At 46.5% G+C, this 27885-nt stretch overlaps 1 protein-coding gene and 1 long non-coding RNA gene across 19 annotated transcripts; both read right to left on the reverse strand.

The window, feature by feature from the left end:
• Positions 1-1934: 1934 nt before the first annotated feature.
• On the reverse strand, positions 1935-27885 carry LOC118370530 (histone-lysine N-methyltransferase SETD2). Its single transcript, XM_052504517.1, has 16 exons — positions 27496-27885; positions 26694-26972; positions 25961-26242; positions 22516-22680; positions 21234-21362; positions 19597-21018; positions 19466-19514; positions 18996-19320; positions 17305-18004; positions 16841-17047; positions 16543-16668; positions 15980-16128; positions 15650-15767; positions 4559-4633; positions 4026-4127; positions 1935-3056 (listed from the first exon to the last, which is right to left on the reverse strand). The coding sequence occupies exons 1-16, from the start codon at positions 27883-27885 to the stop codon at positions 2895-2897; spliced, it is 4680 nt and encodes a 1559-aa protein (XP_052360477.1). The 3' UTR covers positions 1935-2894.
• LOC127920436 (uncharacterized) lies at positions 8809-15286 on the reverse strand. 18 transcript variants are annotated; one of them, XR_008106282.1, is made up of 4 exons: positions 14069-15286; positions 11463-13940; positions 10878-11310; positions 8809-10487 (listed from the first exon to the last, which is right to left on the reverse strand). It is a non-coding gene; the product is annotated as an uncharacterized LOC127920436 (long non-coding RNA). The 18 variants fall into 18 exon arrangements; XR_008106273.1 differs by having other exon boundaries at positions 11463-13925; positions 14054-15286; XR_008106272.1 differs by having other exon boundaries at positions 11463-13925; positions 13990-15286.

Here is a 27885-nt window from a genome sequence, read left to right on the forward strand (position 1 = left end):
AACCTCATGATGGGTACAGGGAACATTTGACTATCGTGTAGTAGCCTAAACCTATCGATGTTACATTGAGCTGGGTGAATGGAATATGAATGACAGTCATCCAATATGCTGGAATAGAAATAAGGCCATGCTCATGAAAAATAAGTGTTCCCCCAGATAGTCAAAAACAGACTGCCACTGTAACAGATGCATATCTGTATTCCCAGTCACGTCAAAGCCATAGATTAGCGCCTAATGAATTGTTTTCATTATATGAACTGTAACTAAGTAAAATATTTGAAATTGTTGCATTTATGTTTTTGTTCCGCATACATTTTCAAAATCAGTAAACAGGTCATCTACATCTTGTCAAAAGTAGTGCACTAAATAGGGAACAGGCTGCCATTTGGGATGTAGCCAGCCTGTCCCTCCATATGCACCCTGTATTGAAGGGGTAAGTACACAGTGAAACGGGGATTGGGTGGTATATGCAGTGCACTACTGGGTGTCTAACCATGTAGTGGAGGTACTTCTCATTTGGTTCTGGGTAAACTATAGAAATATTTCAATAGTGTGCAAGTTGAAAATGGAATACACATTTTTACAAAAACTTTATTTTTCTTTTAAAATGTTTGTACACTCAGTATGACAATGTGCTTGCACAGTACTTACAGTAGAGTTGGGGTGAAACTCTTTGTACATACAAAAAAAAAGTCTCAAAACAAACAAAACAGAAAAATGCTGCAACCCCCACCACCAAAATAAAATAAATTCAAACAAGAGGCTGTGAACCGGTGGAATCCTGGCTTTAGCTTACAGAGGAAGGAGGTGTTGATTTGAGCTGCTGGAGCAGACAGGGGTACTCACCTCGACCCCCCCCCCTTCATTCACCTGCGTTTGGTATACTGACACCAGGCTATTGACAGGTTATATCACGGACCAACAGTCCATCCTTTCACAAAGACTCACCTTACCTAAACATTCTCAAACTATTTCTCAATATATTCACATATAAAGCACTATAATACATGTGTGTTTGAACATGGTTTTAATGCAATTTAAATGGTGGTGTGAGAGTTACCTAAAGGATTAACGACCCCAAGCCTATGAACCGGTAACCCTGACGACAGGACACAAACCTTGTTACCCCGGAGACTAAGGAGTAAAACAGCTTGTGTAGCAACAAGACGACAGCACAGGCGCCTCTGATGCCCGTCTAAAGGAATTATAATAGTAAAAAAAAGAGTTAAAATGACCACGCCACACCCCATTGTGGAGGAGGGGGGTCGAAACAGAACGAGGGACAGACTGACTGACACATAAGCATCATGTGTCTGATAGCATCCAAATCCTGTTCACTTCATAGTACAAGTTAATTAAAGACAAAAACATTGATCAGTAACCCCGTCCCCTGCTGTTCCTTATTCACCACCAAGTCGTCCGTCCGTCCGTCCGACCCACTGAAGAGAACAAGCTTCATAATAAAGTTCATTCTTCAATTTTTGTATATAAAAAAAAATGTACTCAGGGAGGGAGCATTGGAACATGGACTATGTCCCAAATGAACACTATTCCCTACATAGAGCTCTGGTCTAAAGTAGTGCACTCTGGGATTCCCCTATGGGCCCTGGTCTAAAGTAGTGCTCTTTTTAGGGAATAGGGTGCTATTTGGTAAGTAGCCATGGAGGAATTCCCATAAGTACACCAGTCAGCACGATAGTACCGAACCCAGCCTCCATCCGGACCGAACCCAGCCTCCATCCGGACCGAACCCAGCCTCCATCCGAACCGAACCCAGCCTCCATCCGGACCGAACCCAGCCTCCATCCGGACCGAACCCAGCCTCCATCCGGACCGAACCCAGCCTCCATCCGGACCGAACCCAGCCTCCATCCGGACCGAACCCAGCCTCCATCCGGACCGAACCCAGCCTCCATCCGGACCGAAAACCCAGCCTCCATCCGGACCGAACCCAGCCTCCATCCGGACCGAACCCAGCCTCAATCCGGACCGAACCCAGCCTCCATCCGAACCGAACCCAGCCTCCATCCGAACCGAACCCAGCCTCCATCAAGCATTCATATAACAACAGAGGCTCCGGAGGATTGTGGTCTGAAGGCAGGGAGGGCACCAGATACCCTAGTCGAGTCAATGGCTGGCTTGGGGATGTGGCGGGCGGGCGCACCAGGGGAAAGCCAGTCATATGGACAAACAGCGATTTTGTCTTTCTTTACACAGATCCATTTTGACTGGTTAATTGCCACTGCTGGACTTCATACAGCAACATCCCAACAGTGGAAAAACATTGAAGAGCAATTTAAAATGATGGTATGTCTGACTCTTTCATGAATCCTTTTCAGACAGAGGAGGAAGAGTTCTAGAGAGAATATGTAGATAAGATTTGAAAACATTGTTAGTTAGGTAAGAAAGTTAAACTGGAAAAAAATGTAGAAAGCTAACATGATAGTGACACTATAGGTCAATGTAGCACCCCTCTCTGGGTCTGAGTGCCAAACAGCACCCTATTCCCTACATAGGGCACAGAGAATAGGGTGCTAGTTGAGACGCAGCCTAGGTGTCGCACACTTCTCTGTGGACACTTCACCTGGAGCCTCCGCCCCTTGGGAGACACCTCCCTCCTCGTCATGATTCTCGCCCCCCTCCCACTAGTCCCCTCCCATTAGTCAGTGGGCCCGGCGGCAAGCCTTCAAGGCATCAGTTTAAGACACAGTCTTAGTCAACATAAATATGTGTCTGGAGTGATCCCACCTCCACAGTTCAGTTTCCCAGCGTGACTTGACTTTAATCTGGGTTTCAGTGTGTCTCCTTTCACCGTTTGTGGGCCCCAAACAACTGTAGCCTAATCATATTTTCAAGTCTTGATCCCCGTTCTGTTCCTCCAGTCAGACGCAGTGTTAGTCCAGCTCAGTGTCCTCTTTGGGCCGGTAGATGTTGCCGAACTTCTGCATGTATTTCTTGATGTACTCCTTGGTCTTGTGCTTGACGTTCTCGTTGCACTCCAGGTCCTCTGGGTTCTTACAGGACTTCAGCTCCTTGTTCATCACGCCGTGAGTTAGCTGGAGGAATAGAAAGGGGGAGACAAGGAAGAGGTTTCTCCTGACAACAACATTGGTAATGGGTAACTTTCCCATAATTCCCAAGTTTTCTAGAATCCTGGTTTGAGGATTCAGGATCTTCTGCTAATTCCGTCCTGATTCCATGAATCTTCCAAACATGATTTCTGGAAAACCTGGAAAGTTATGGGAATTTTACAACCCTGCAACAACAAAAGTGAAACTAGCTCCATCAAAAGGAAGAATGGAGGTTAGGTCACACTGTGAAGAGATGAGGCTTTCATTCTGACTGATCCATTTCATGAGCTTTGTTCTCCTCCTAAAAATGTAGACAGTCAAATGTCAGGGCTGCGTCCTCAAAAATCTCAGCTTTCTTTATAAAACAAGTCAATCCAAAACGTTAGCGAGCGCTCCAGTTTAAGAGGTTCTGCTTTAAGGGTTTGTTCTGCACGGTATTAAATAAAAATGTGAACATGCCAGTTTACTTGGCCTCGCTTTTGTTTATTGTGACCATGTGCTCAAGAGTAGTAGTGTGTCCAAATGGCACTCCATTTAAACAAGTCCCCACCGAGTTGTGGTTGTCAACCCAGAGAAACACTCAAAACTACTTGAGGGGAAAAAAACAGAGCTTTATTGCCCTTTGAAAAGAATAATGCAGGCTGAGCATTGAGTGAGAGAGAGAATGTCCCAAATGGCACCATTTTCAATACATAGTGCACTACTTTGGAAAAGGGTGCCATTTGGGATACAAGCAGAAGCAGTGTGAGCTGAAGGTTCAGGCGTTTAGTTCTGGTCTGGGGGAAGAGCTTTAGTGAGATGTGAAGGGGAAAACCTTTATCCTTTGAAGTTAATTGCTATCCAGGACTTTAATTCAATACTCTGACTGTTGGGAGAGGTTCATGTTTTCGATGGTTTGAGACAATAAAATACAAATATCCAAATGATTGCTTTCCACACACAACCCCCCCCTACCTTTCTGGCAAGGTGTTTGAAATCCTCGGTGTTGACAATGCGTCCCAGTTTGCAGTCTGGTTTCCGGAACGGATTCAAGCAGGTCACAATGAACTGTGACATCTAAACACAGGAAATAGGAGGTCAGATCGATCGTGTAGAGATGACATTCATTACATTTCAGTCATTTAACAGACACTCTTATCCAGAGCCACTTACAAGTGCATTAGCTAGCTAGGTGGAACGACCCCGTATCTCAGTCATAGTCAGATGGGCTTGACATTAACTTGTAACTTTTTTAGCCACTTGTCAAATGTGCAAACGCAGCTTTGATTTAAAAAAAAAACAACATCTGTCCCTGCAGCAATGTTCCAACATTGAGTGGAAAGCGTTCTCAGAAGAGTGGAGTCTGATATAGCAGCAAAGGGGGAGACCAACTCCATATTAATGCCCATGATTTTGGAATGAGATGTTCGATGAGCAGGTATCCACGTGTAGTTGAGGAGGAGGTGAGGAGGAATCACAGGAAGACTGAGATATGGACGTTGACTCACCTCTTTCCGGAATGTCTCCTTGCTCCTCTTGGCCAGCTCACTGGATGTGTCTGCCTCTGCTGTCTTAGTAGAGAACTGTGGAAACACACACACACACACACACGAGAGAGAGGTCAGGAAAATGTCAGTCTATAGAACAGTCACGTTTCGTTTGACTAGCTTAGTTCGGCCGTGGATTCATCTAAACGGTCGCCTAGCAGTCTGTCTGGGTTATAGCTACTGACATTTTCTCAGCTGTGGCAGACAGCAGCAGGCGGCAGCCATTTCTTGGAGCTAAAAGGCCCAGATCAAAGGAAGTGAGGCTGTATCAGCCACAGCATGGAGACCATGGATGAAACATGGCAGGTGTTGAGCCGAGGTCCTGGACTTCAAGGCCAGTGGGGAAGGCAGGCAGGCCACACCTGGTCACCAGCCCCCTCCAACAGGAAAGGAGGGAGCCACACAAAGCAGGGATATCCTGCCAGGATAAAGGCAGGGCTCCCTCTCCGGCTAACAGTACCCACCCTACTCAGCCACAGAGACAGGCAGTAGACAGTTGATGCCCCCCCAGAGACAGGCAGTAGACAGTTGATGCCCCCAGAGACAGGCAGTAGACAGTTGATGCCCCCCCAGAGACAGGCAGTAGACAGTTGATGCCCCCCCAGAGACAGGCAGTAGACATTTGATGCCCCCCCAGAGACAGGCAGTAGATAGTTGATGCCCTCCCCCAGCCCCAGAGACAGGCAGTAGACAGTTGATGCCCCCCCAGAGACAGGCAGTAGACATTTGATGCCCCCCCAGAGACAGGCAGTAGATAGTTGATGCCCCCCCCAGAGACAGGCAGTAGACAGTTGATGCCCTCCCTCCACCAGAGACAGGCAGTAGACAGTTGATGCCCTCCCTCCCCCAGAGACAGGCAGTAGACAGTTGATGCCCCCCCTCCCCCAGAGACAGGCAGTAGATAGTTGATGCCCCCCAGAGACAGGCAGTAGACAGTTGATGCCCTCCCTCCCCCAGAGACAGGCAGTAGATAGTTGATGCCCTCCCCCAGCCCCAGAGACAGGCAGTAGACAGTTGATGCCCCCCCAGAGACAGGCAGTAGACAGTTGATGCCCCCCCCCAGAGACAGGCAGTAGACAGTTGATGCCCCCCCCAGAGACAGGCAGTAGACAGTTGATGCCCTCCCTCCCCCAGAGACAGGCAGTAGACAGTTGATGCCCTCCCTCCCCCAGAGACAGGCAGTAGACAGTTGATGCCCCCCCTCCCCCAGAGACAGGCAGTAGACAGTTGATGCCCCCAGAGACAGGCAGTAGCCAGTTGATGCCCCCAGAGACAGGCAGTAGCCAGTTGATGCCTCCCCCCCAGAGACAGGCAGTAGCCAGTTGATGCCCGCCCTCCCCCAGAGACAGGCAGTAGACAGTTGATGCCCACCCTCCCCCTCCCCCAGAGACAGGCAGTAGACAGTTGATGCCCCCCCAGAGACAGGCAGTAGACAGTTGATGCCCTCCCCCAGCCCGAGACAGGCAGTAGACAGTTGATGCCCTCCCTCCCCCAGAGACAGGCAGTAGACAGTTGATGCCCTCCCTCCCCCAGAGACAGGCAGTAGACAGTTGATGCCCTCCCTCCCCCAGAGACAGGCAGTAGACAGTTGATGCCCTCCCCCAGCCCCAGAGACAGGCAGTAGACAGTTGATGCCCTCCCTCCCCCAGCCCCAGAGACAGGCAGTAGACAGTTGATGCCCTCCCTCCCCCAGAGACAGGCAGTAGACAGTTGATGCCCTCCCTCCCCCAGAGACAGGCAGTAGACAGTTGATGCCTTCCCTCCCCCAGAGACAGGCAGTAGACAGTTGATGCCCTCCCTCCCCCAGAGACAGGCAGTAGACAGTTGATGCCCTCCCTCCCCCAGAGACAGGCAGTAGACAGTTGATGCCCGCCCTTCCCCAGAGACAGGCAGTAGACAGTTGATGCCCTCCCTCCCCCAGCCCCAGAGACAGGCAGTAGACAGTTGATGCCCTCCCTCCCCCAGCCCCAGAGACAGGCAGTAGACAGTTGATGCCCTCCCTCCCCCAGAGACAGGCAGTAGACAGTTGATGCCCTCCCTCCCCCAGAGACAGGCAGTAGACAGTTGATGCCTTCCCTCCCCCAGAGACAGGCAGTAGACAGTTGATGCCCTCCCTCCCCCAGAGACAGGCAGTAGACAGTTGATGCCCTCCCTCCCCCAGAGACAGGCAGTAGACAGTTGATGCCTTCCCTCCCCCAGAGACAGGCAGTAGACAGTTGATGCCCTCCCTCCCCCAGAGACAGGCAGTAGCCAGTTGATGCCCCCCCAGAGACATTTAAGTGGTGTCAGAAACTCAGTGTTTATCATTTCAGGTCCTGGTCAGTAGAGACAGACAGAGACAGAGAGAGACACAGGCACCACTATCAAGACATGTTGGAAATGGTCCTTGAGCTATTGCTTTTATTGGCCAACGACATCCCATCATAAAAAAAAGAGATGGAAACATCCCATCGTAAAGAGAGAGAGAGACATCCCATCGTAAAGAGAGAGAGAGATGGAGACATCTCATCGTAAAGAGAGAGAGAGATGGAGACATCTCATCGTAAAGAGAGAGAGAGATGGAGACATCTCATCGTAAAGAGAGAGAGATGGAGACATCCCATCGTAAAGAGAGAGAGAGAGAGACATCCCATCGTAAAGAGAGAGAGAGAGAGAGACATCCCATCGTAAAGAGAGAGAGAGAGAGAGACATCTCATCGTAGAGAGAGAGAGATGGAGACATCTCATCGTAGAGAGATGGAGACATCTCATCGTAGAGAGATGGAGACATCTCATCGTAGAGAGATGGAGACATCTCATCGTAGAGAGATGGAGACATCTCATCGTAAAGAGAGAGAGAGATGGAGACATCTCATCGTAAAGAGAGAGAGAGATGGAGACATCTCATCGTAAAGAGAGAGAGAGATGGAGACATCTCATCGTAAAGAGAGAGAGAGATGGAGACATCTCATCGTAAAGAGAGAGAGAGATGGAGACATCTCATCGTAAAGAGAGAGAGATGGAGACATCTCATCGTAAAGAGAGAGAGATGGAGACATCTCATCGTAAAGAGAGAGAGATGGAGACATCTCATCGTAAAGAGAGAGAGATGGAGACATCTCATCGTAAAGAGAGAGAGATGGAGACATCTCATCGTAAAGAGAGAGAGATGGAGACATCTCATCGTAAAGAGAGAGAGATGGAGACATCTCATCGTAAAGAGAGAGAGATGGAGACATCTCATCGTAAAGAGAGAGAGATGGAGACATCTCATCGTAAAGAGAGAGAGATGGAGACATCCCATCGTAAAGAGAGAGAGATGGAGACATCTCATCGTAAAGAGAGAGAGATGGAGACATCCCATCGTAAAGAGAGAGAGATGGAGACATCCCATCGTAAAGAGAGAGAGATGGAGACATCTCATCGTAAAGAGAGAGAGATGGAGACATCCCATCGTAAAGAGAGAGAGATGGAGACATCCCATCGTAAAGAGAGAGAGATGGAGACATCCCATCGTAAAGAGAGAGAGATGGAGACATCTCATCGTAAAGAGAGAGAGATGGAGACATCTCATCGTAAAGAGAGAGAGATGGAGACATCTCATCGTAAAGAGAGAGAGATGGAGACATCCCATCGTAAAGAGAGAGAGATGGAGACATCCCATCGTAAAGAGAGAGAGATGGAGACATCTCATCGTAAAGAGAGAGAGATGGAGACATCTCATCGTAAAGAGAGAGAGATGGAGACATCTCATCGTAAAGAGAGAGAGATGGAGACATCTCATCGTAAAGAGAGAGAGATGGAGACATCTCATCGTAAAGAGAGAGAGATGGAGACATCCCATCGTAAAGAGAGAGAGATGGAGACATCTCATCGTAAAGAGAGAGAGATGGAGACATCTCATCGTAAAGAGAGAGAGATGGAGACATCCCATCGTAAAGAGAGAGAGATGGAGACATCTCATCGTAAAGAGAGAGAGATGGAGACATCTCATCGTAAAGAGAGAGAGATGGAGACATCCCATCGTAAAGAGAGAGAGATGGAGACATCTCATCGTAAAGAGAGAGAGATGGAGACATCCCATCGTAAAGAGAGAGAGATGAGACATCCCATCGTAAAGAGAGAGAGATGAGACATCCCATCGTAAATAGAGAGAGATGGAGACATCCCATCGTAAAGAGAGAGAGATGGAGACATCTCATCGTAAAGAGAGAGAGATGGAGACATCCCATCGTAAAGAGAGAGAGATGAAGACATCCCATCGTAAAGAGAGAGAGATGGAGACATCCCATCGTAAATAGAGAGAGATGGAGACATCCCATCGTAAAGAGAGAGAGAGATGGAGACATCTCATCGTAAAGAGAGAGAGATGGAGACATCTCATCGTAAAGAGAGAGAGATGGAGACATCTCATCGTAAAGAGAGAGAGATGGAGACATCCCATCGTAAAGAGAGAGAGATGGAGACATCTCATCGTAAAGAGAGAGAGATGGAGACATCTCATCGTAAAGAGAGAGAGATGGAGACATCTCATCGTAAAGAGAGAGAGATGGAGACATCTCATCGTAAAGAGAGAGAGATGGAGACATCTCATCGTAAAGAGAGAGAGATGGAGACATCTCATCGTAAAGAGAGAGAGATGGAGACATCTCATCGTAAAGAGAGAGAGATGGAGACATCCCATCGTAAAGAGAGAGAGATGGAGACATCCCATCGTAAAGAGAGAGAGATGGAGACATCCCATCGTAAAGAGAGAGAGATGGAGACATCTCATCGTAAAGAGAGAGAGATGGAGACATCTCATCGTAAAGAGAGAGAGATGGAGACATCTCATCGTAAAGAGAGGGTCTCTCCCTCTCTGGAGACACACATATGAAAACATTTCAGCTCAGAGACAAAAGGGCCCAGTACGTAGACGCTAAACCAAGAAACCACAAACCTGGTTTCCATTACGATCAAAGAAGAGGGGAAACAAATGACAGAAAAGAGCGAGCGAGCGAGAGTTCAAGAGAGAAATGCATAATAACCATTCCTACAACCCATATAGGCCCCCTCAGATCAGACCTATGCCACTCCTGCCCACCCCATGCCCCCCACTCCCACAAAGAGGGCCTCAACAAGCCAATGGCATGTACCAGATGCTCAGCAGGTTCTGCTCACACTTACTGGTCTGAGGCCAAACCACACGATTAACAACATTGGACACTTTATGGAACACAAAGCCTTCACTATATCATCCTGGAATAACCAAGGCCTGAGGTCATCTGCCTTTGGTCTAAAGAGCAGGAACCCAGACTTCACTAAAGAAATACAGACATTGTCATCCTACAAAAAACAGGGTATAGAGATGGACTCATTGGTTACAGAGAGCTGGTAGTCCCATCCACCAAACTACCAGGTGTGAAACAGGGAAGGGTCTCAGGGGCTTTGCTTATTTGGTATAGAGCAGACCTAACTCACGCTCTTAAATTAATCAAAACAGGAACATTTTATATTTGGCTAGAAATTCAAAAGGAAATGAACTAAACAGAGAAAAACGTCCTGCTGTGTGCTACCTATACCCCCCTACTAGAATACCCATACTTTAATGCAGACAGCTTCTCCATCCTGGAGGGGGAAAATCAATCATTTCCAGGCCCAGGGACATGTACTAATTTGTGGCAACAAACACCTACCTGGAAGTGACAGCATTCCCTTACCCATCCATATAACCCCCTAGGCACAACTACGACAATCTAACCAACAAAACGGGTCAACTCCTGCAGCTCTGTCACACGCTGGGTATATACACATAGTCCATGGTAGGCTTCGAGGGGACTCCTACGGTAGGAACACCTACAGCTCATCTCTTGGCAGTAGTACTGTAGACTACTTTATCACTGACCTCAACCCAGACTCCTATGGTAGGTACCTACAGCTCATCTCTTAGCAGTAATACTGTAGACTACTTTATCACTGACCTCAACCCAGACTCCTATGGTAGGTACACCTACAGCTCATCTCTTGACAGTAATACTGTAGACTACTTTATCACTGACCTCAACCCAGACTCCTATGGTAGGTACACCTATAGCTCATCTCTTAGCAGTAGTACTGTAGACTACTTTATCACTGACCTCAACCCAGACTCCTATGGTAGGTACACCTATAGCTCATCTCTTGGCAGTCATACTGTAGACTACTTTATCACTGACCTCAACCCAGACTCCTATGGTAGGTACACCTATAGCTCATCTCTTGGTAGTAGTACTGTAGACTACTTTATCACTGACCTCAACCCAGACTCCTATGGTAGGTACACCTATAGCTCATCTCTTGGCAGTAGTACTGTAGACTACTTTATCACTGACCTCAACCCAGACTCCTATGGTAGGTACACCTACAGCTCATCTCTTGGCAGTAATACTGTAGACTACTTTATCACTGACCTCAACCCAGACTCCTATGGTAGGTACACCTACAGCTCATCTCTTGGCAGTAATACTGTAGACTACTTTATCACTGACCTCAACCCAGACTCCTATGGTAGGTACCTACAGCTCATCTCTTGGCAGTAGTACTGTAGACTACTTTATCACTGACCTCAACCCAGACTCCTATGGTAGGTACCTACAGCTCATCTCTTAGCAGTAGTACTGTAGACTACTTTATCACTGACCTCAACCCAGACTCCTATGGTAGGTACCTATAGCTCATCTCTTAGCAGTAGTACTGTAGACTACTTTATCACTGACCTCAACCCAGACTCCTATGGTAGGTACCTATAGCTCATCTCTTAGCAGTAGTACTGTAGACTACTTTATCACTGACCTCAACCCAGACTCCTATGGTAGGTACCTATAGCTCATCTCTTGGCAGTAGTACTGTAGACTACTTTATCACTGACCTCAACCCAGACTCCTATGGTAGGTACCTATAGCTCATCTCTTGGCAGTAGTACTGTAGACTACTTTATCACTGACCTCAACCCACATTCTCTCAGAGTTCACAGTCAGCCCACTGACACCCCTATCAGATCGCAGCAACATCACAGTCTATTCGAAAAAGAGCAATACTCAAATCATGAAGCATCAAAGCCAAGGCAACTGAATAATATTAAGAAATGCTATAGATGGAAGGAAAGTAGTGTGGAAACCGAACCAAAAAAACTATTAGGCAAATTCAACCCGTTAGACAACTGCCTGGACAAAATGTAATACTGAAGATGTAACCTTGGCAGTAGAAAACAAACAGTATATCTCAGCTTCCCTATCAAATCAAAACTGCCAAGACAACCTAAGAAAAGTAGCAACAATGACAAATGGTTTGATGAAGCAAAAAAAAACCTAAAGAAAGAAATTGAGAAACCTGTCCAACCAAAAACAGACCCAGAAAACCTGAGCCTACGCCTTCACTATGGTGAATCACTAAAACAGTACAGGAATACACTACGGAAAAAGAAGGAACAGCACGTCTGAAATCAGCTCAATGTAATTGAAGAATGCATAGAATCTAACCACTTCTGGGAAAATGCTAAAGAAACAACACGAAGAGCCATCTATCCAAAAACAGAGATGTGTGGATAAACCACTTCTCCAATCCTTTTGGCTCTATAACAAAGAACAGCAAAAACATATACATGATCAAATACAAATCTTAGAATCAACTATTAAAAGACTACCAGAACCCACTGGATTCTCCAATTACATTGAATGAACTACAGGACAAAATACAAACCCTCCAACCCAAAAAGGCCTGTGGTGTTGACAGTATCCTAAATGAAAAGATAAAATATACAGACCACAAATTCCAATTGATATGCGTCAATAACCACCTTGGGAAAATCGTCTGCATTATCATCAACAGCAGACTTGTACATTTCCTCAGTTGAAAACAATGTAGTGAGGAAATGTCATATTGGCTTTTTACCAAATTACCGTACGACAGACCACGTATTCATCCTGCACACCCCACTTGACAAACAAACCTAAACAAAGGCAGTTTTCTCATGCTTTGTTGATTTCAGAAAAGCCTTCCACTCAATTTGGCATGAGGGTCTGCTATACAAACTGATGGAAAGTGGTGTTGGGGGAAAAACATACGACATTATAAAATCCATGTACACAAAACAACAAGTGTGATAAAATTGGCAACACACACACATTTCTTTCCACAGGGCCATGGGCTAAGACAGGGATGCAGCTTAAGCCCCACCCACTTCAACATATACATCAACGAATTGGCGAGGGCACTAGAGCAGTCTGTAGCACCCAGCCTCACCCTACTAGAATCTGAAGTCAAATGTCTGTTTGCTGATGATCTGGTGCTTCTGTCCCCAACCAAGGAGAGCCTACAGCAGCACCTAGATCTTTTGCACAGATTCTGTCAGACCTGGGACCCGACAGAAAATCTCAGTAAGACAAAAATAATGGTGTTCCAAAAAAGGTCCAGTTGCCAAGACCAAAAATACAAATTACATATAGACACCGTTTGTCCTAGAGCACACAAAAAACTAGACATACCTCTGCCTAAACATCAGCGCCACAGGTAACTTCCACAAAGCTGTGAACGATCTGAGAGACAAGGCAAGAAGGGCCTTCTTTGCCATCAAAAGGAACTTAAATTCAACATACCAATTAAGATCGGACTAAAAAAAAATATACTTGAATCAAACCATTGCCCTTTATGGTTGTGAGGTTTGGGGTCCGCACACCAACCAAGAATTCACAAAATGGGACAGATACCAAATTGAGACTCCACATGTAGAATTCTGAAAATATATCCTCGGTGTACAACGTAAAACACCAAATAATGCAGAGCGGAGCAGGAATGATATGTGGGTTGGATCTTGTAGCTCCTAAACCTAGTTCACCCTTACCTTCAGATGTTGATGAAGATGTGTGGGTTGATTTAACAGCTCCTAAACCTAGTTCACCCTTACCTTCAGATGTTGATGAAGATGTGTGGGTTGGATCTTGTAGCTCCTAAACCTAGTTCACCCTTACCTTCAGATGTTGATGAAGATATGTGGGTTGGATCTTGTAGCTCCTAAACCTAGTTCACCCTTACCTTCAGATGTTGATGAAGATGTGTGGGTTGATTTAACAGCTCCTAAACCTAGTTCACCCTTACCTTCAGATGTTGATGAAGATATGTGGGTTGATTTAACAGCTCCTAAACCTAGTTCATCCTTACCTTCAGATGTTGATGAAGATGTGTGGGTTGATTTAACAGCTCCTAAACCTAGTTCACCCTTACCTTCAGATGTTGATGAAGATGTGTGGGTTGGATCTTGTAGCTCCTAAACCTAGTTCACCCTTACCTTCAGATGTTGATGAAGATGTGTGGGTTGATTTAACAGCTCCTAAACCTAGTTCATCCTTACCTTCAGATGTTGATGAAGATATGTGGGTTGGATCTTGTAGCTCCTAAACCTAGTTCACCCTTACCTTCAGATGTTGATGAAGATGTGTGGGTTGGATCTTGTAGCTCCTAAACCTAGTTCACCCTTACCTTCAGATGTTGATGAAGATGTGTGGGTTGATTTAACAGCTCCTAAACCTAGTTCACCCTTACCTTCAGATGTTGATGAAGATGTGTGGGTTGATTTAACAGCTCCTAAACCTAGTTCACCCTTACCTTCAGATGTTGATGAAGATGTGTGGGTTGATTTAACAGCTCCTAAACCTAGTTCATCCTTACCTTCAGATGTTGATGAAGATGTGTGGGTTGATTTAACAGCTCCTAAACCTAGTTCATCCTTACCTTCAGATGTTGATGAAGATGTGTGGGTTGATTTAACAGCTCCTAAACCTAGTTCACCCTTACCTTCAGATGTTGATGAAGCTTTTTAAAAGATGTAATTCACTGCATCAAATCAACTGCATCTGCAGCTAGCGGTATAGTGTCTGTCTACATCCCAAATGGAACCCTCACCCCTATGTAGTGCACTACTTTAGACCAGGACGCATAGGATAGTGGTGCACTATGTAGGGAATAGGGTGCCATTTTAGGATGTAGCCTCTGTATGACACTCCAGACTAGAGGCCCTTCGGGGGGGTGATTTTCTCTCCCAGGAGAGGAACCACAGCTGAAAATAATCCCTTTTCTAACATCTTCAATTAACTGATGGGAGGAACACCATCATCATGTTTTACACGCAAGCACAGACATTCCAGGAAGCAAACCAAGCTCAAATAGTTTGGCTTTCTAGACCGATGAGTTAGACTAGATCTGTTTTTCACACCATCATCTATTAGAAAAACCTCTCGTGTCCAAAAACTACAAGGCAATGTAATGGATATTATAGCAGGGTTTCTACTCCTAGACTCACACCACTAGGGGCTCGGACCTAAAAGACTGTATGGAACTCTGCTGACCATGTATGACCATAGTCCCGTGGACAAATGACACCGCAGTCCCTGGACAGTGCACTACATTTGACTAGAGTCCTGTGTGAATCTGATTCAACCGTGAGACATGAGAACATGAGTTATGTGATGACATGTTGTGTGGTCCTCCCACTACGACTGGTCAGGAACGCCTGCAGTTTATTAGGCTGCAGATGAAATAAATTATTCACTTCACAGGGTGGTGAGCTTGATGCTCCTTTCCAATAAACATCCAGAGAAGACCATCAATAGAGTTGAAAATGAGACGGAAACCCATTTAACTTGAATTTAAAACCATCAATAGGGTTGAAAATGAGACAGAAACCCATTTAACTTGGATTTAAAAACTTTATTTAACTAGGCAAGTCAGTTAAGAAAAAATTATTTCATATGAACACTGTCATCACACACAGCCTTTCATCTGCAACAAGTCAATTTGATGGAAACATCTCTGGGGGGAAAATACAGAATGGTTTTTATGCAGATTTTAGAATATTCGTCACCAATTGGATGGAATCTGTCACCGATTGGATATCTGTCACCGATTGGATATCTGTCACCAATTGGATATCTGTCACCAATTGGATATCTGTCACCAATTGGATATCTGTCACCAATTGGAAACCTAGCTAGTGATTATATCAAGGAAGGAAGGATGCATTTGAAAGGCCTTGGCCTGTGTGTTTTCAGGGTCAAAGGTCACCTTGGAGGGGTTCTCGTCGTAGGTGGGCGTCCCCAGGTCCATCTCAGCCTCGTGGTCTAAGCTGTGAGAGTCTTCACTGACCCCGTCCCAGCTGCTGGGAGGATCCCACTGAGTCTGCCTGTAGGAGGGAGGGGTTAGATACACAGTAAGAGACACAATCCCAGGCAGACAAACGCAGCCAGACACACAGGGCTAGTCAGACATGTGCAGTCAGACCGACAAGCTGACAGATACACACACAGTCACAAAAGCAGACAGGCAGAGACTTCGGGGCAGAGACCCGGGGCAAAGACCCGGGGCAAAGACCCGGGGCAGAGACAGGCAGCTTACCTGGTGATGACGTGATAATAGTAGATCTTTCCCTCTCCGTCCCGTGCTACCTTCCAGCTGGGGGGCAGAACAATGGTTTTGGGTTTGGGAGGAGAGGGAGGGGGCAGGTCTATCATACTGTTGGGGACTAACAGAGTGTTGGGCATCTCCTGCACAGAGGAAAAGAGGCAGGTGAAAAGGCAGGAAGTTTTCTCCAGTGGTTAGAAAACAACTGTTTATGAGGCCTTCATCATGATAAAAAACATAGTATGAAACTGCTGGACAAGAATCAAGACGACTGTCACGGTGATACACTGCCTCCCCCTTGTGGTAGCTCGGGGAAGGGTACGGCCAGACAGATGTGGTGTATGAGGTAGTGAGACAATGTTTTTGTTTAGTTTAGGAGTCATCCGCTGACGGATGATGGACAACCGAGAGGATGCGCAACATGTCGACCTTTGTGAGTCTGCAACTCGTCTGAAAGTCATCGACTTTGTGTGAAGTTTTAACAGACAACTACGGACAACGATTAATGCATATATTTCATCAGTGTTCATGCGTCTGGGTCTGGCTGGAGGCCTTACCTGCTGGACAGTCTGTGAGGTGACGATGGTAGTGACCGTACCCCCCTGCTGAACCATCACTCCTTGCTGGTGACCTGTGTACACCGGCTGACCATGGAGGTAGTTGGCAGCCGGATCAGCGTAGGCCTGGCCAGAACAGGGTTGACAGATCACACAGAGATCACACAGATACTCAGAGAGAGACCTTCTGATCTAGTCATGAAACAGGTCTTTTTTTCATGCGTTGTTTGAAAGCCTCTATCTACGAAGGGCGATATGTGTTGATTGTTCATGGACACTGTGCAGTGTGTGTGCCTACCTGCAGGACAGGTGTGTTAGCCTGTGGATAGGCCGTGGGGATACTGTAGATGGTCTGACAGGGCTGGCCCTGGTAGTAGATGGCTGTCTGGGTGGGAGGTGGTGCTGGGACAACCTGGTACTGTGGTGCTACCTGGGTCTGTACCGTCACAGCCTGCTGGGTGGTAGGGTCCCACAGCGTGGCGTAACTCCCCTGGCCCGCCGACACCTACAACAATAATATAGGACGTTTGGAGTTAGGGGACCAGACGGAATTTGCAACTTGCACCGATGCGGCCAATTAAAACTGTTTACTCGCACAGTCAAGTCAAAAGGACCAAAATGAGACCAATGGCAGCACTCTGGAGCCATGAATAATAATGAATGTTATTTACAGCACTTTTCAAAACACCGAAAGTCACTTTACAATAAATAAAAAAAATAAAAAACCCTGTTAAAATGATGAGAAATCTAAAAGTAAAGCACCTGAGGGGGCGCTGACACGGCTGACAGCACGCCTCCACCTGGGTCCTGGCCCGCCACGCTGGGCTGCTGGGCATACTGCTGGGCGGTGCCGGGGTGGAGCTCCAGAGGCCTAGTGGGTTGGTGGATGTGTTGGGAGATGCTGGAGAGGTTGGAGACTGGAGGGGGCTGGGAGGTAGAGGAGGGAGAGGTCATGCCCAGCTCGGTGATCAGAGCCTGAGGAGGGGTCTGCTCCAAGACCAGAGTGGCTGGGACCAGGGGCTCCACGGGAGGGGTAGGCAGCAGCACCTTGCCTGCGTTGGGGTTGACGGGGTCCACGTAGGTCTGGAGGGGGTAGCCGGGGGGGTAGTGGATGAAGCCAGCTGGGCTGGTATTGTAGGTCAGGGCTGCATCGTAGGCTAGAGTCTGGAGCTGCTGCTGCCGCTGTTGATGTAACTGTTGTTGTTGTTGTTGTTGTTGTTGTAACTGTTGTTGTTGATGTTGTTGTTGATGTTGTTGTAACTGTTGTTGTTGATGTTGTTGTAACTGTTGTTGTTGATGTAACTGTTGTTGTTGATGTTGTTGTAACTGTTGTTGTTGTTGTTTCTGGACCTCGCGCTGGGCCACCTCCTGCTCAAACAGCTTCCTGCGCTCCTCTGTGGACAGCTTGGTGCGTTCCTTGGTGATGGAACGGGTCTTCTTACTGCTGTTAGCCAGGTCAAACCTAGAAACACACAGTCAATACTACTGTCTACAGAGATCAACACAACAGACATTTCTACAAGTCAACAACAGTTTTGGTATGCGTCCCAAATGGCTCCCTATATAGTACACTACTTTTAACCAGAGCCCTATGGGACCCTATTCAGTACACTACTTTTACCCAGCGCCCTATGAGACCCTATTCAGTACACTACCTTTACCTAGTGCCCTATGAGACCCTATTCAGTACACTACTTTTACCCAGAGACCTACGGGACCCTATTCAGTAAACTACTTTTACCCAGAGCCCTATGAGACCCTATTCAGTACACTACTTTTAACCAGAGCCCTATGAGACCCTATTCAGTACACTACTTTTAACCAGAGCCCTATGGGACCCTATTCAGTACACTACTTTTAACCAGAGCCCTATGAGACCCTATTCAGTACACTACTTTTACCTAGAGCCCTATGAGACCCTATTCAGTACACTACTTTTAACCAGAGCCCTATGAGACCCTATTCAGTACACTACTTTTACCTAGTGCCCTATGGGACCCTATTCAGTACACTACTTTTACCTAGTGCCCTATGGGACCCTATTCAGTACACTACTTTTACCTAGTGCCCTATGGGACCCTATTCAGTACACTACTTTTACCTAGTGCCCTATGAGACCCTATTCAGTACACTACTTTTAACCAGAGCCCTATGGGACCCTATTCAGTACACTACTTTTACCTAGTGCCCTATGAGACCCTATTCAGTACACTACTTTTAACCAGAGCCCTATGGGACCCTATTCAGTACACTACTTTTAACCAGAGCCCTATGGGACCCTATTCAGTACACTACCTTTACCTAGTGCCCTATTCAGTCCTACAGTCCAAGGACATGTGATCATTCATAGCTAGTCAGTCTATATGTTGGTGTTCTAGCCAGTCCTACAGTCCAAGGACATGTGATCATTCATAGCTAGTCAGTCTATATGTTGGTGTTCTAGCCAGTCCTACCGGTCCTCCTGTCTCCTGCTGCTCCTCTCGTATGCTGAGGGCGGTGGGGAGGTGGAGGCACGTCTCCTCCGTCTCTCTGTGCTGCGGGGTGTCTTCTCAGAGTCTCTGTCCCAGTCTCTGTCCCGGTCTCTCTCCCAGTCCCTGTCCCTTTCTCTGTCACGCTCCCGGTCACGCTCCCTGTCCCGTTCTCGTTCTCGATCTCGTTCCCTGTCCCTCTCCCTGTCCCTGTCCCGCTCCCTCTCACGTTCCCTCTCACGTTCCCTCTCACGTTCCCGGCTGCCGGATTGGGTGCGAGCCTGGGCGGCGTCTCGGTCTCGACTACGATCTGTATACGTGGAACAATCGAAACAGGTTAAAGCCTCACACCAACGGTAGGCTGTCAGCACTGTTGAAAATAAAACGTGACACTGTAACAGGTGTGGACACAGACCTGGTGAGAGAAAGAGCAGGAGAGAGGGGCAGAGGCCTACCGTGTATCTCTTTCTCCACCTGGCTCTTCTTGGGGATCCTGTACACCTCCTGAAGGATGAGTCACACAGCACACATGTAAATAACAATAAACTCTATGTGTGTTTATTTATTGATCAGTGTTTGTCCTTGCCTTCAGGTCCTTCCAGCTGTCCAGCAGCCTAGCAGCCATGTCTCCTATATCCACAGCACTGAGCAGGGCTTCCTGGCTCCTCTCGCTCTCTACATCAGACACACCCTCCTCCTCATCCTGCGAGGGTGTCCCCACCGCCGCAGGCTCCACGGGGACCACCGGAGAGGGAGGTGGAGGGGCCTCCGAGGCAGGGGTCACTACCTGGGCAGCGTCCTCAGTGCCAGGGGCCACCTCCGGGGGACCCTCGGGGGCCACCTGGCCTGGATGTTCCTGGCTGCCTGGAGCCTTTTCTGTATCTTCAGTCCCAGTCTCTGCTGTGGTGGTCTCCTCTTCCTTCTCCTCGGCAGGCTGCTCTGCTGAAGGGGTCTCAGTAACTTCCGTCTGAATATGTGATGATTCCTGGACCTCCACGTTGGCCTGCTCTCCTGCCACAACCTCCCTCTCCTCCACTGACTGACTTGCCTGCTGCTGCTCCTCCTCCTCTCTGCTCTCCTTCTGTCCCTCACTCCTCTCGTCTTTCACCTCCTCGTCACCGCCCTTCTCATTCACCTCCTCCTGATCTGTAGCGTCTTGGCTCTCCGCTTGGGGTTCTGTGATCTCCATGGTCTCCACCACCTCCTCTGGTGTCTCCTTCAGCTCTGTGACTGGCTCTTCTGTCAGCTCCTCCGTTGTGGGAGTCTGAGCCTGGACCTCAACCACCAGCTCTGTGACTGGCTCTTCTGTCAGCTCCTCCATTGTGGGAGTCTGAGCCTGGACCTCAACCACCAGCTCTGTGACTGGCTCTTCTGGCAGCTCCTCCATTGTGGGAGTCTGAGCCTGGACCTCAACCACCAGCTCTGTGACTGGCTCTTCTGTCAGCTCCTCCGTTGTGGGAGTCTGAGCCTGGACCTCAACCACCAGCTCTTCTGTCAGCTCCTCCGTTGTGGGAGTCTGAGCCTGGACCTCAACCACCAGCTCTTCTGTCAGCTCCTCCGTTGTGGGAGTCTGAGCCTGGACCTCAACCACCAGCTCTGTCTTGGACCGTTTGCTGCTCTCCACTGGAGGCTCAGATCGCGAGACCTCCTCGTCCTCCATCTCTTCATCCTCCTCTTCCTCCTCCTTACCATCCGAGGCCTTGCTGGCGTCCGACATGGCGCTGTCCAGGCTGTTCTCGCTGATCTTGAGGCGACGGTAAACGGCCCGTTTGGGAGTGTCGCTGTCCAACTCAGGGCCCAGTTTGGCGACGGAGGCAGAGGAGCCATCGGGAGTGTTGAGAGGGGTCTGGGCGCGAGACATGTTCTCACTGGAGTAGCCGTCCTGTTCGGCCCCGGGGGCCTGGGGGATGGAGTGTGTTTGGGCCCAGCGCTGGATGAGGCTCAGGACATGACTCTCCTCCAACATGTTCTTAGTGGAGATAGGCAGCGCTGACAGGGTCTTCATGATCTGGAGACACAGGGAATATTCAGTTGGTTACAACACACACACCTTGTTTTGATATTCCTAGGCCCTTTGTTTTAATTCAATCTGAATTGGTTTATTCTAAAGTGCATTCTCATATAGATTCAGTGATCATGGTTGTCATGATCACAAGTGTGAGGGATGAGCAACAGACATTAAAATATACATTTTTTTGGACCCCGAACGGATTTAATTGTCACCTGAAACTGCAGTTTGATGTTGTTGACAGTGTTGCCCTTGGCTTCAGAGAGCTCCACCATGAAGATCCACAGTAGAGACAGACCGTGATGGTCCAGGAACTGCTTCAGACAGGATGGGCTCTGGGTATCCTGTTCATACACAACCACCAAGTCAACATTATGGTAGAGAAACCCTCCACACAATATAACAACTTATGAAATCACATTTTGTCACATACACGTGTGACAAACTGATTCAGAGGGATACCAAAATAAACAAACAAGCAACTGAAATAAAATGTTGGTCCCAAATGACCAGGGCCTAGAAATATATACATCTATAAGTATAGTGCACTATAAATGACCAGGGCCTAGAAATATATACATCTATAAGTATAGTGCACTATAAATGACCAGGGCCTATAAATATATACATCTATAAGTATAGTGCACTATAAATGACCAGGGCCTATAAATATATACATCTATAAGTATAGTGCACTATAAATGACCAGGGCCTATAAATATATACATCTATAAGTATAGTGCACTATAAATGACCAGGGCCTATAAATATATACATCTATAAGTATAGTGCACTATAAATGACCAGGGCCTATAAATATATACATCTATAAGTATAGTGCACTATAAATGACCAGGGCCTAGAAATATATACATCTATAAGTATAGTGCACTATAAATGACCAGGGCCTAGAAATATATACATCTATAAGTATAGTGCACTATAAATGACCAGGGCCTATAAATATATACATCTATAAGTATAGTGCACTATAAATGACCAGGGCCTATAAATATATACATCTATAAGTATAGTGCACTATAAATGACCAGGGCCTAGAAATATATACATCTATAAGTATAGTGCACTATAAATGACCAGGGCCTAGAAATATATACATCTATAAGTATAGTGCACTATAAATGACCAGGGCCTAGAAATATATACATCTATAAGTATAGTGCACTATAAATGACCAGGGCCTAGAAATATATACATCTATAAGTATAGTGCACTATAAATGACCAGGGCCTAGAAATATATACATCTATAAGTATAGTGCACTATAAATGACCAGGGCCTATAAATATATACATCTATAAGTATAGTGCACTATAAATGACCAGGACCTATAAATATATACATCTATAAGTATAGTGCACTATAAATGACCAGGGCCTATAAATATATACATCTATAAGTATAGTGCACTATAAATGATCAGGACCATCCCAGACAGCCAGTGTTCATTGGCGGTGGGGGGTCAGGTGTGCTTACTTGTATAAGTTTGAGGCAGATGAGTTTCTGCTCCATGGTCTCCACTCTGACCATCAGCCTGCAGAGAGACACCACCTCCTTCTCATCATACAGACCCTCCCCGTTCTCCAGCAGAGCCTCTAGTTCCTCGTCCACCTGGAGACACAGCAGACCAGCATTAACACACTGAGGAGTAACAGACCAGCATTAACAGACCAGCATTAACACACTGAGCAGTAACAGACCAGCATTAACAGATCAGCAGTAACAGACCAGCATTGACAGACCAGCATTGACAGACCAGCATTGACAGACCAGCATTAACAGACCAGCATTAACACACTGACCAGTAACAGACCAGCATTAACACACTGACCAGTAACAGACCAGCATTAACACACTGACCAGTAACAGACCAGCATTAAGACCCTGAGCAGTAACAGACCAGCATTAAGACCCTGAGCAGTAACAGACCAGCATTAACACCCTGAGCAGTAACAGACCAGCATTAACACCCTGACCAGTAACAGACCAGCATTAACACTGACCAGTAACAGACCAGCATTAAGACCCTGAGCAGTAACAGACCAGCATTAAGACCCTGAGCAGTAACAGACCAGCATTAACACCCTGAGCAGTAACACACCAGCATTAACAGGCCAGCATTAACACACTGAGGAGTAACAGACCAGCATTAACAGACCAGCATTAACACACTGAGCAGTAACAGACCAGCATTAACAGACCAGCATTAACAGACTGAGCAGTAACAGACCAGCATTAACACCCTGAGCAGTAACAGACCAGCATTAACACCCTGAGCAGTAACAGACCAGCATTAACACCCTGAGCAGTAACAGACCAGCATTAACACCCTGAGCAGTAACAGACCAGCATTAACACCCTGAGCAGTAACAGACCAGCATTAACACCCTGAGGAGTAACATACCAGCATTAACACCCTGAGGAGTAACATACCAGCATTAACACACTGAGGAGTAACAGACCAGCATTAACACACTGAGGAGTAACAGACCAGCATTAACACCCTGAGCAGTAACAGACCAGCATTAACACACTGAGGAGTAACAGACCAGCATTAACACACTGAGGAGTAACAGACCAGCATTAACACACTGAGGAGTAACAGACCAGCATTAACACACTGAGGAGTAACAGACCAGCATTAACACACTGAGGAGTAACAGACCAGCATTAACACACTGAGGAGTAACATACCAGCATTAACACACTGAGGAGTAACAGACCAGCATTAACACACTGAGGAGTAACAGACCAGCATTAACACACTGAGGAGTAACAGACCAGCATTAACACACTGAGGAGTAACAGACCAGCATTAACACACTGAGGAGTAACAGACCAGCATTAACACACTGAGGAGTAACAGACCAGCATTAACACACTGAGGAGTAACAGACCAGCATTAACACACTGAGGAGTAACAGACCAGCATTAACACACTGAGGAGTAACAGACCAGCGTAGCGAATTTTTACGATGAGCCACTTGAGCCTCCTATGCCAAGGTTTCATTGAACATGAATGGGAGAGTCTCACGCTCAGCAGAAGTTAGTGTAGCTCTATCAAGACCACAGATAATCCATTCAACGTACTAAACACAGAACTGACAAAACTACTACTTCTCTGCAAAACGGAGACAAGCAGCTTTCATGGAGATGGGGGGGGTAAAATTGCCGGTCCTTTTGTGTTCTGTAGCAGTGTTATTTATGGAAAGGAGAAGACACTGGAGCTCTCAGAACAATTAGCCTAAAGCGACCCCTATCTGCCTCTCTGGACCATGTCAGCGTCTCTAATGGCACCATATAGTGCACACTTTGGACCAGAGCCCTGGTTAAAAAGTACTGCACTTAATAGGGAATAGGGTGCCATTTGGGACAGAGTTCATCCCTGCTGGGGGTTTCAGCAGATCATCTGATCAGAGGTATGAAATAACTACATGCCACTGTAGAGTTCATATATTGGCCTGAGTTTAAAGATGAACTCAATGGCACCGTCAGACTATGTTGAATTAATCTACCAGTTAAAATTTGACTATTATGGGTCAACAGCAACAACAAAAACATTTTTAAAAATGTGTGGAATCCTAACTACCAGGGTGAAAACAGGGGAAGGGGAAGGGAACAGATTGTAGCTTCGGCAGTTGTATTTCAAATGAGTTGAATTCTATATTTACACACTAGGAGGTTGGGATAATACTGTGAAAATGATGATAATGCCATTTTAGTGTAATAGCTGTTTGAAAAGGCTGAAATTTCAGCCCAGCTTGGTGGGATAATGGTTTGTCCTCCCGGGTGACACGACACCAGGCGGTAAATCAGTTAACTGACAGATAAGAAAGAGTTCCAAACGTCTCCTCTCTACTCAGTCCACTCCCAAACAAAAACAGGCCTAGCTACATTCTTGCTGGAGTAATTGCTCTTCGCTAAGAAGCTATTGTTTGTTTTTTTGACCATTTTAATTGAAAACAATCACAGTAAGGTATTTGTAGTGGCTTCCTTTCCTCTTTACCATAGCCACTGCCCAAGCCTGAAGCGGGGTTGTTTGGTACGCATACAGTCCACACTCAAGGTTTCCAAACGGCCAAACATTCCATGACATCCAGGGATATGGTGCAACAAAAATGTTTATTCTTCTTATATCTAACAAATAAATGATTCTCCAATCAACTTAAAGCACAAAATACTTGATATGGAAAATACATATTATGACATGTCTGTATGTCTGTATGTCTGTATGGTCAAAAAACTATACCGCTCCCGCATCTAGCAAGGACTCCTTCTCCCGAAGGCCCAACTTCCTGCCTTTATCCTAACACACTTACCACAATACAATGAACAGGCAAGAGGGGGGCCAAATGGCCGAGTTACACTAACAACAAATTAATATATCTCAATCGGGTAAATATAAATCAGAAAGGTACGTACCTAATATTTCATCATTTACATTAATATTTAATATATTTACACAAATATACATGGAGCTCCATATGTTCGGTCTTTTATACAAATATGTCCAAATCGGCTCTAACATACCGGCCCCTAATTGTTGACTGCACTGAATGCACAACAATTACTTTAAATTCAAACGTAGAGCCAATACACAAAACATTCTATACCAGAGCACTATTGCAGTTCATAGCTATATACAAATATACAAGGTACCATATAGGAAAATAGTCCATAGATCTCAGTCTGAGTTGAAGTGTAAAGGTGTTCAACTTCAAAAAATGTCAAGAGTTTGACATCCAAAAATGTATGACATCAAAGAATGTAAGAGTACGACATCAACGAATCAGAGGTGCACGTGATTCTAAGATGGAGCACTGTGTGTGTGTGTGTGTGTGTGTGCGTGTCACTCCGTCGCCTCAAGGAGCAGACAGAGTTTATTGATAGGTCTCTGTAAGATATTGGTCTTAGTCTTAACCATGACGCTCCGGACAAGACCTTCGGCCCCTGGCAAAGCCTCCACCACACGCCCCATTAGCCAAGAGTTCCTTGGGGCGGTGTCATCGACGATGACCACGAGGTCACCAGGACTGAAGTTTCTCTTAGTTTTGTTCCACTTGTTCCGCTCCTGCATAAGTGGAAGATACTCCCTGATCCATCTCTTCCAGAAGAGGTCAGTGATATATTGTACTTGCTTCCATCTCCTTCGTGAGTATAGGTCGCTTCTCTGGAATAGTCCTGGTGGCAGGACTGGCTTAGCCTTCAGATGAAGCAGATGGTTCGGAGTCAGGGGTTCTAGATCATTAGGGTCATTTGTTACAGTAGTGATTGGTCTGTCATTCATAATCGCCTCAACTTCACACAAGGCTGTCTGCAAAGCCTCATCATCCAGTACTTGCTCTTTAAGGACTGAATAGAGAATCTTTTTCACCAGTCGGATCAACCTCTCCCATACCCCCCCATGGTGGGCTCCAGAGGGAGGGTTGAATGACCATGTCACTCCTTCCTTCAGTAATTCTTTTTGAATCTTGTTGTGATCCAGCTCTTTCATAGCTTCTCCTAGCTCTCTGTGTGTTCCAACAAAGTTGGTGCCATTGTCTGTTCTGATACTTGTTACTGGGCCCCTTCGACAAGATGAACCTGCGCAGGGCATTGATGCAGGAATCAGTATCCAGATAACTAGCAACTTCAAGATGGACAGCTCGACTCACAAGGCAAGTAAAGATCACACCATAACGCTTCACATGAACGCGGCCTCGCTTCACCTCTATGGGGCCGAAGTAATCTATGCCCACATGGGTGAAAGGCGGCAAATCAGGTGACACCCGATCTTGTGGAAGGTCGGCCATCTTCTGTTCTCCAGCTCTAGCTTGCATCCGCCTGCAAAAGACACAGCTCTTAAGGATCTTCCTTGCTAAAGAGTTGGCACAGGGTATCCAATATCGCTGGCGAAGTCTAGAAAGCATGTGACCTCTCCCAGAGTGGCCAACCTGCTCATGGATGTGGAGTAAGATCAGTCTAGAGATGTAGGAGTCTTTGGGCAGGATCATAGGATTCTTTAGTTCCGTAGGCATAGCAGCTTTGCTTAACCTTCCTCCTACTCTCAGAATGCCATTGTCAACAATTGGATCAAGCTTACAGATTGAGCCACTTCTCTTGGCACATTGTTTTCCTTTCACAATTAGTGCAATGTCTTGTTTAAAGTGCTGTCGTTGTTCAAATCGAATGATGACCTTTTCTGCTTCATCTAGGTCATACAGACAGACTTTCTTTTCCAAACGTCAGTTTCAACTTGTCAATTTGTTCCTTCAGTGAGTTTGTCAGACTCTGATCTGGACCAGTTTGAGAGATAATTTTCCTTTTCTGGCTTAACTGTAGAAGACGTTTCTTCAGTTTCAGCATCCAGGCAACTGCTTTCTTCAAGCTGTTCCATGTTGAATAGTACTCAATCAGTTTGCTGGTTGGACTCTTTTCTTCCACACTTGTATGGTTTACGATTACGTCTTTTCTCACCTCTGGATCATCCGGAGGGATGGAGCCAAGCTCCTCGGGGACTTTCGGCCATTGAGTTTCTGGTTTCTCCAGGAATTCTGGTCCTTTATGCCATCTCTTTGAGTTCAGGAACATTTCAACGTATAATCCTCTTGAGGCATCATCGGCTGGGTTGTGTTTTGAGTTCAAATACCTCCACTGTTTTGCTTTCGATAGGTCACGGATCATAGCAACCCTATTAGCCACAAAGGTATGGAATCTCTTGGTATCATTGCGGATGTATTTTAGCACAGACTGGCTGTCCGTCCAAAAAGTTGACTCCTCAAGTTCAATCTGGAGCTCCAACTTTAACATCCTGTCCACTCGCACTGCCAATGTTGCTGCAGCAAGTTCCAGTCTGGGGATTGTCAT

Source organism: Oncorhynchus keta, unplaced genomic scaffold, assembly GCF_023373465.1.
Source record: "Oncorhynchus keta strain PuntledgeMale-10-30-2019 unplaced genomic scaffold, Oket_V2 Un_contig_19542_pilon_pilon, whole genome shotgun sequence".
NCBI classification, from domain to species: Eukaryota; Metazoa; Chordata; class Actinopteri; order Salmoniformes; family Salmonidae; genus Oncorhynchus; species Oncorhynchus keta.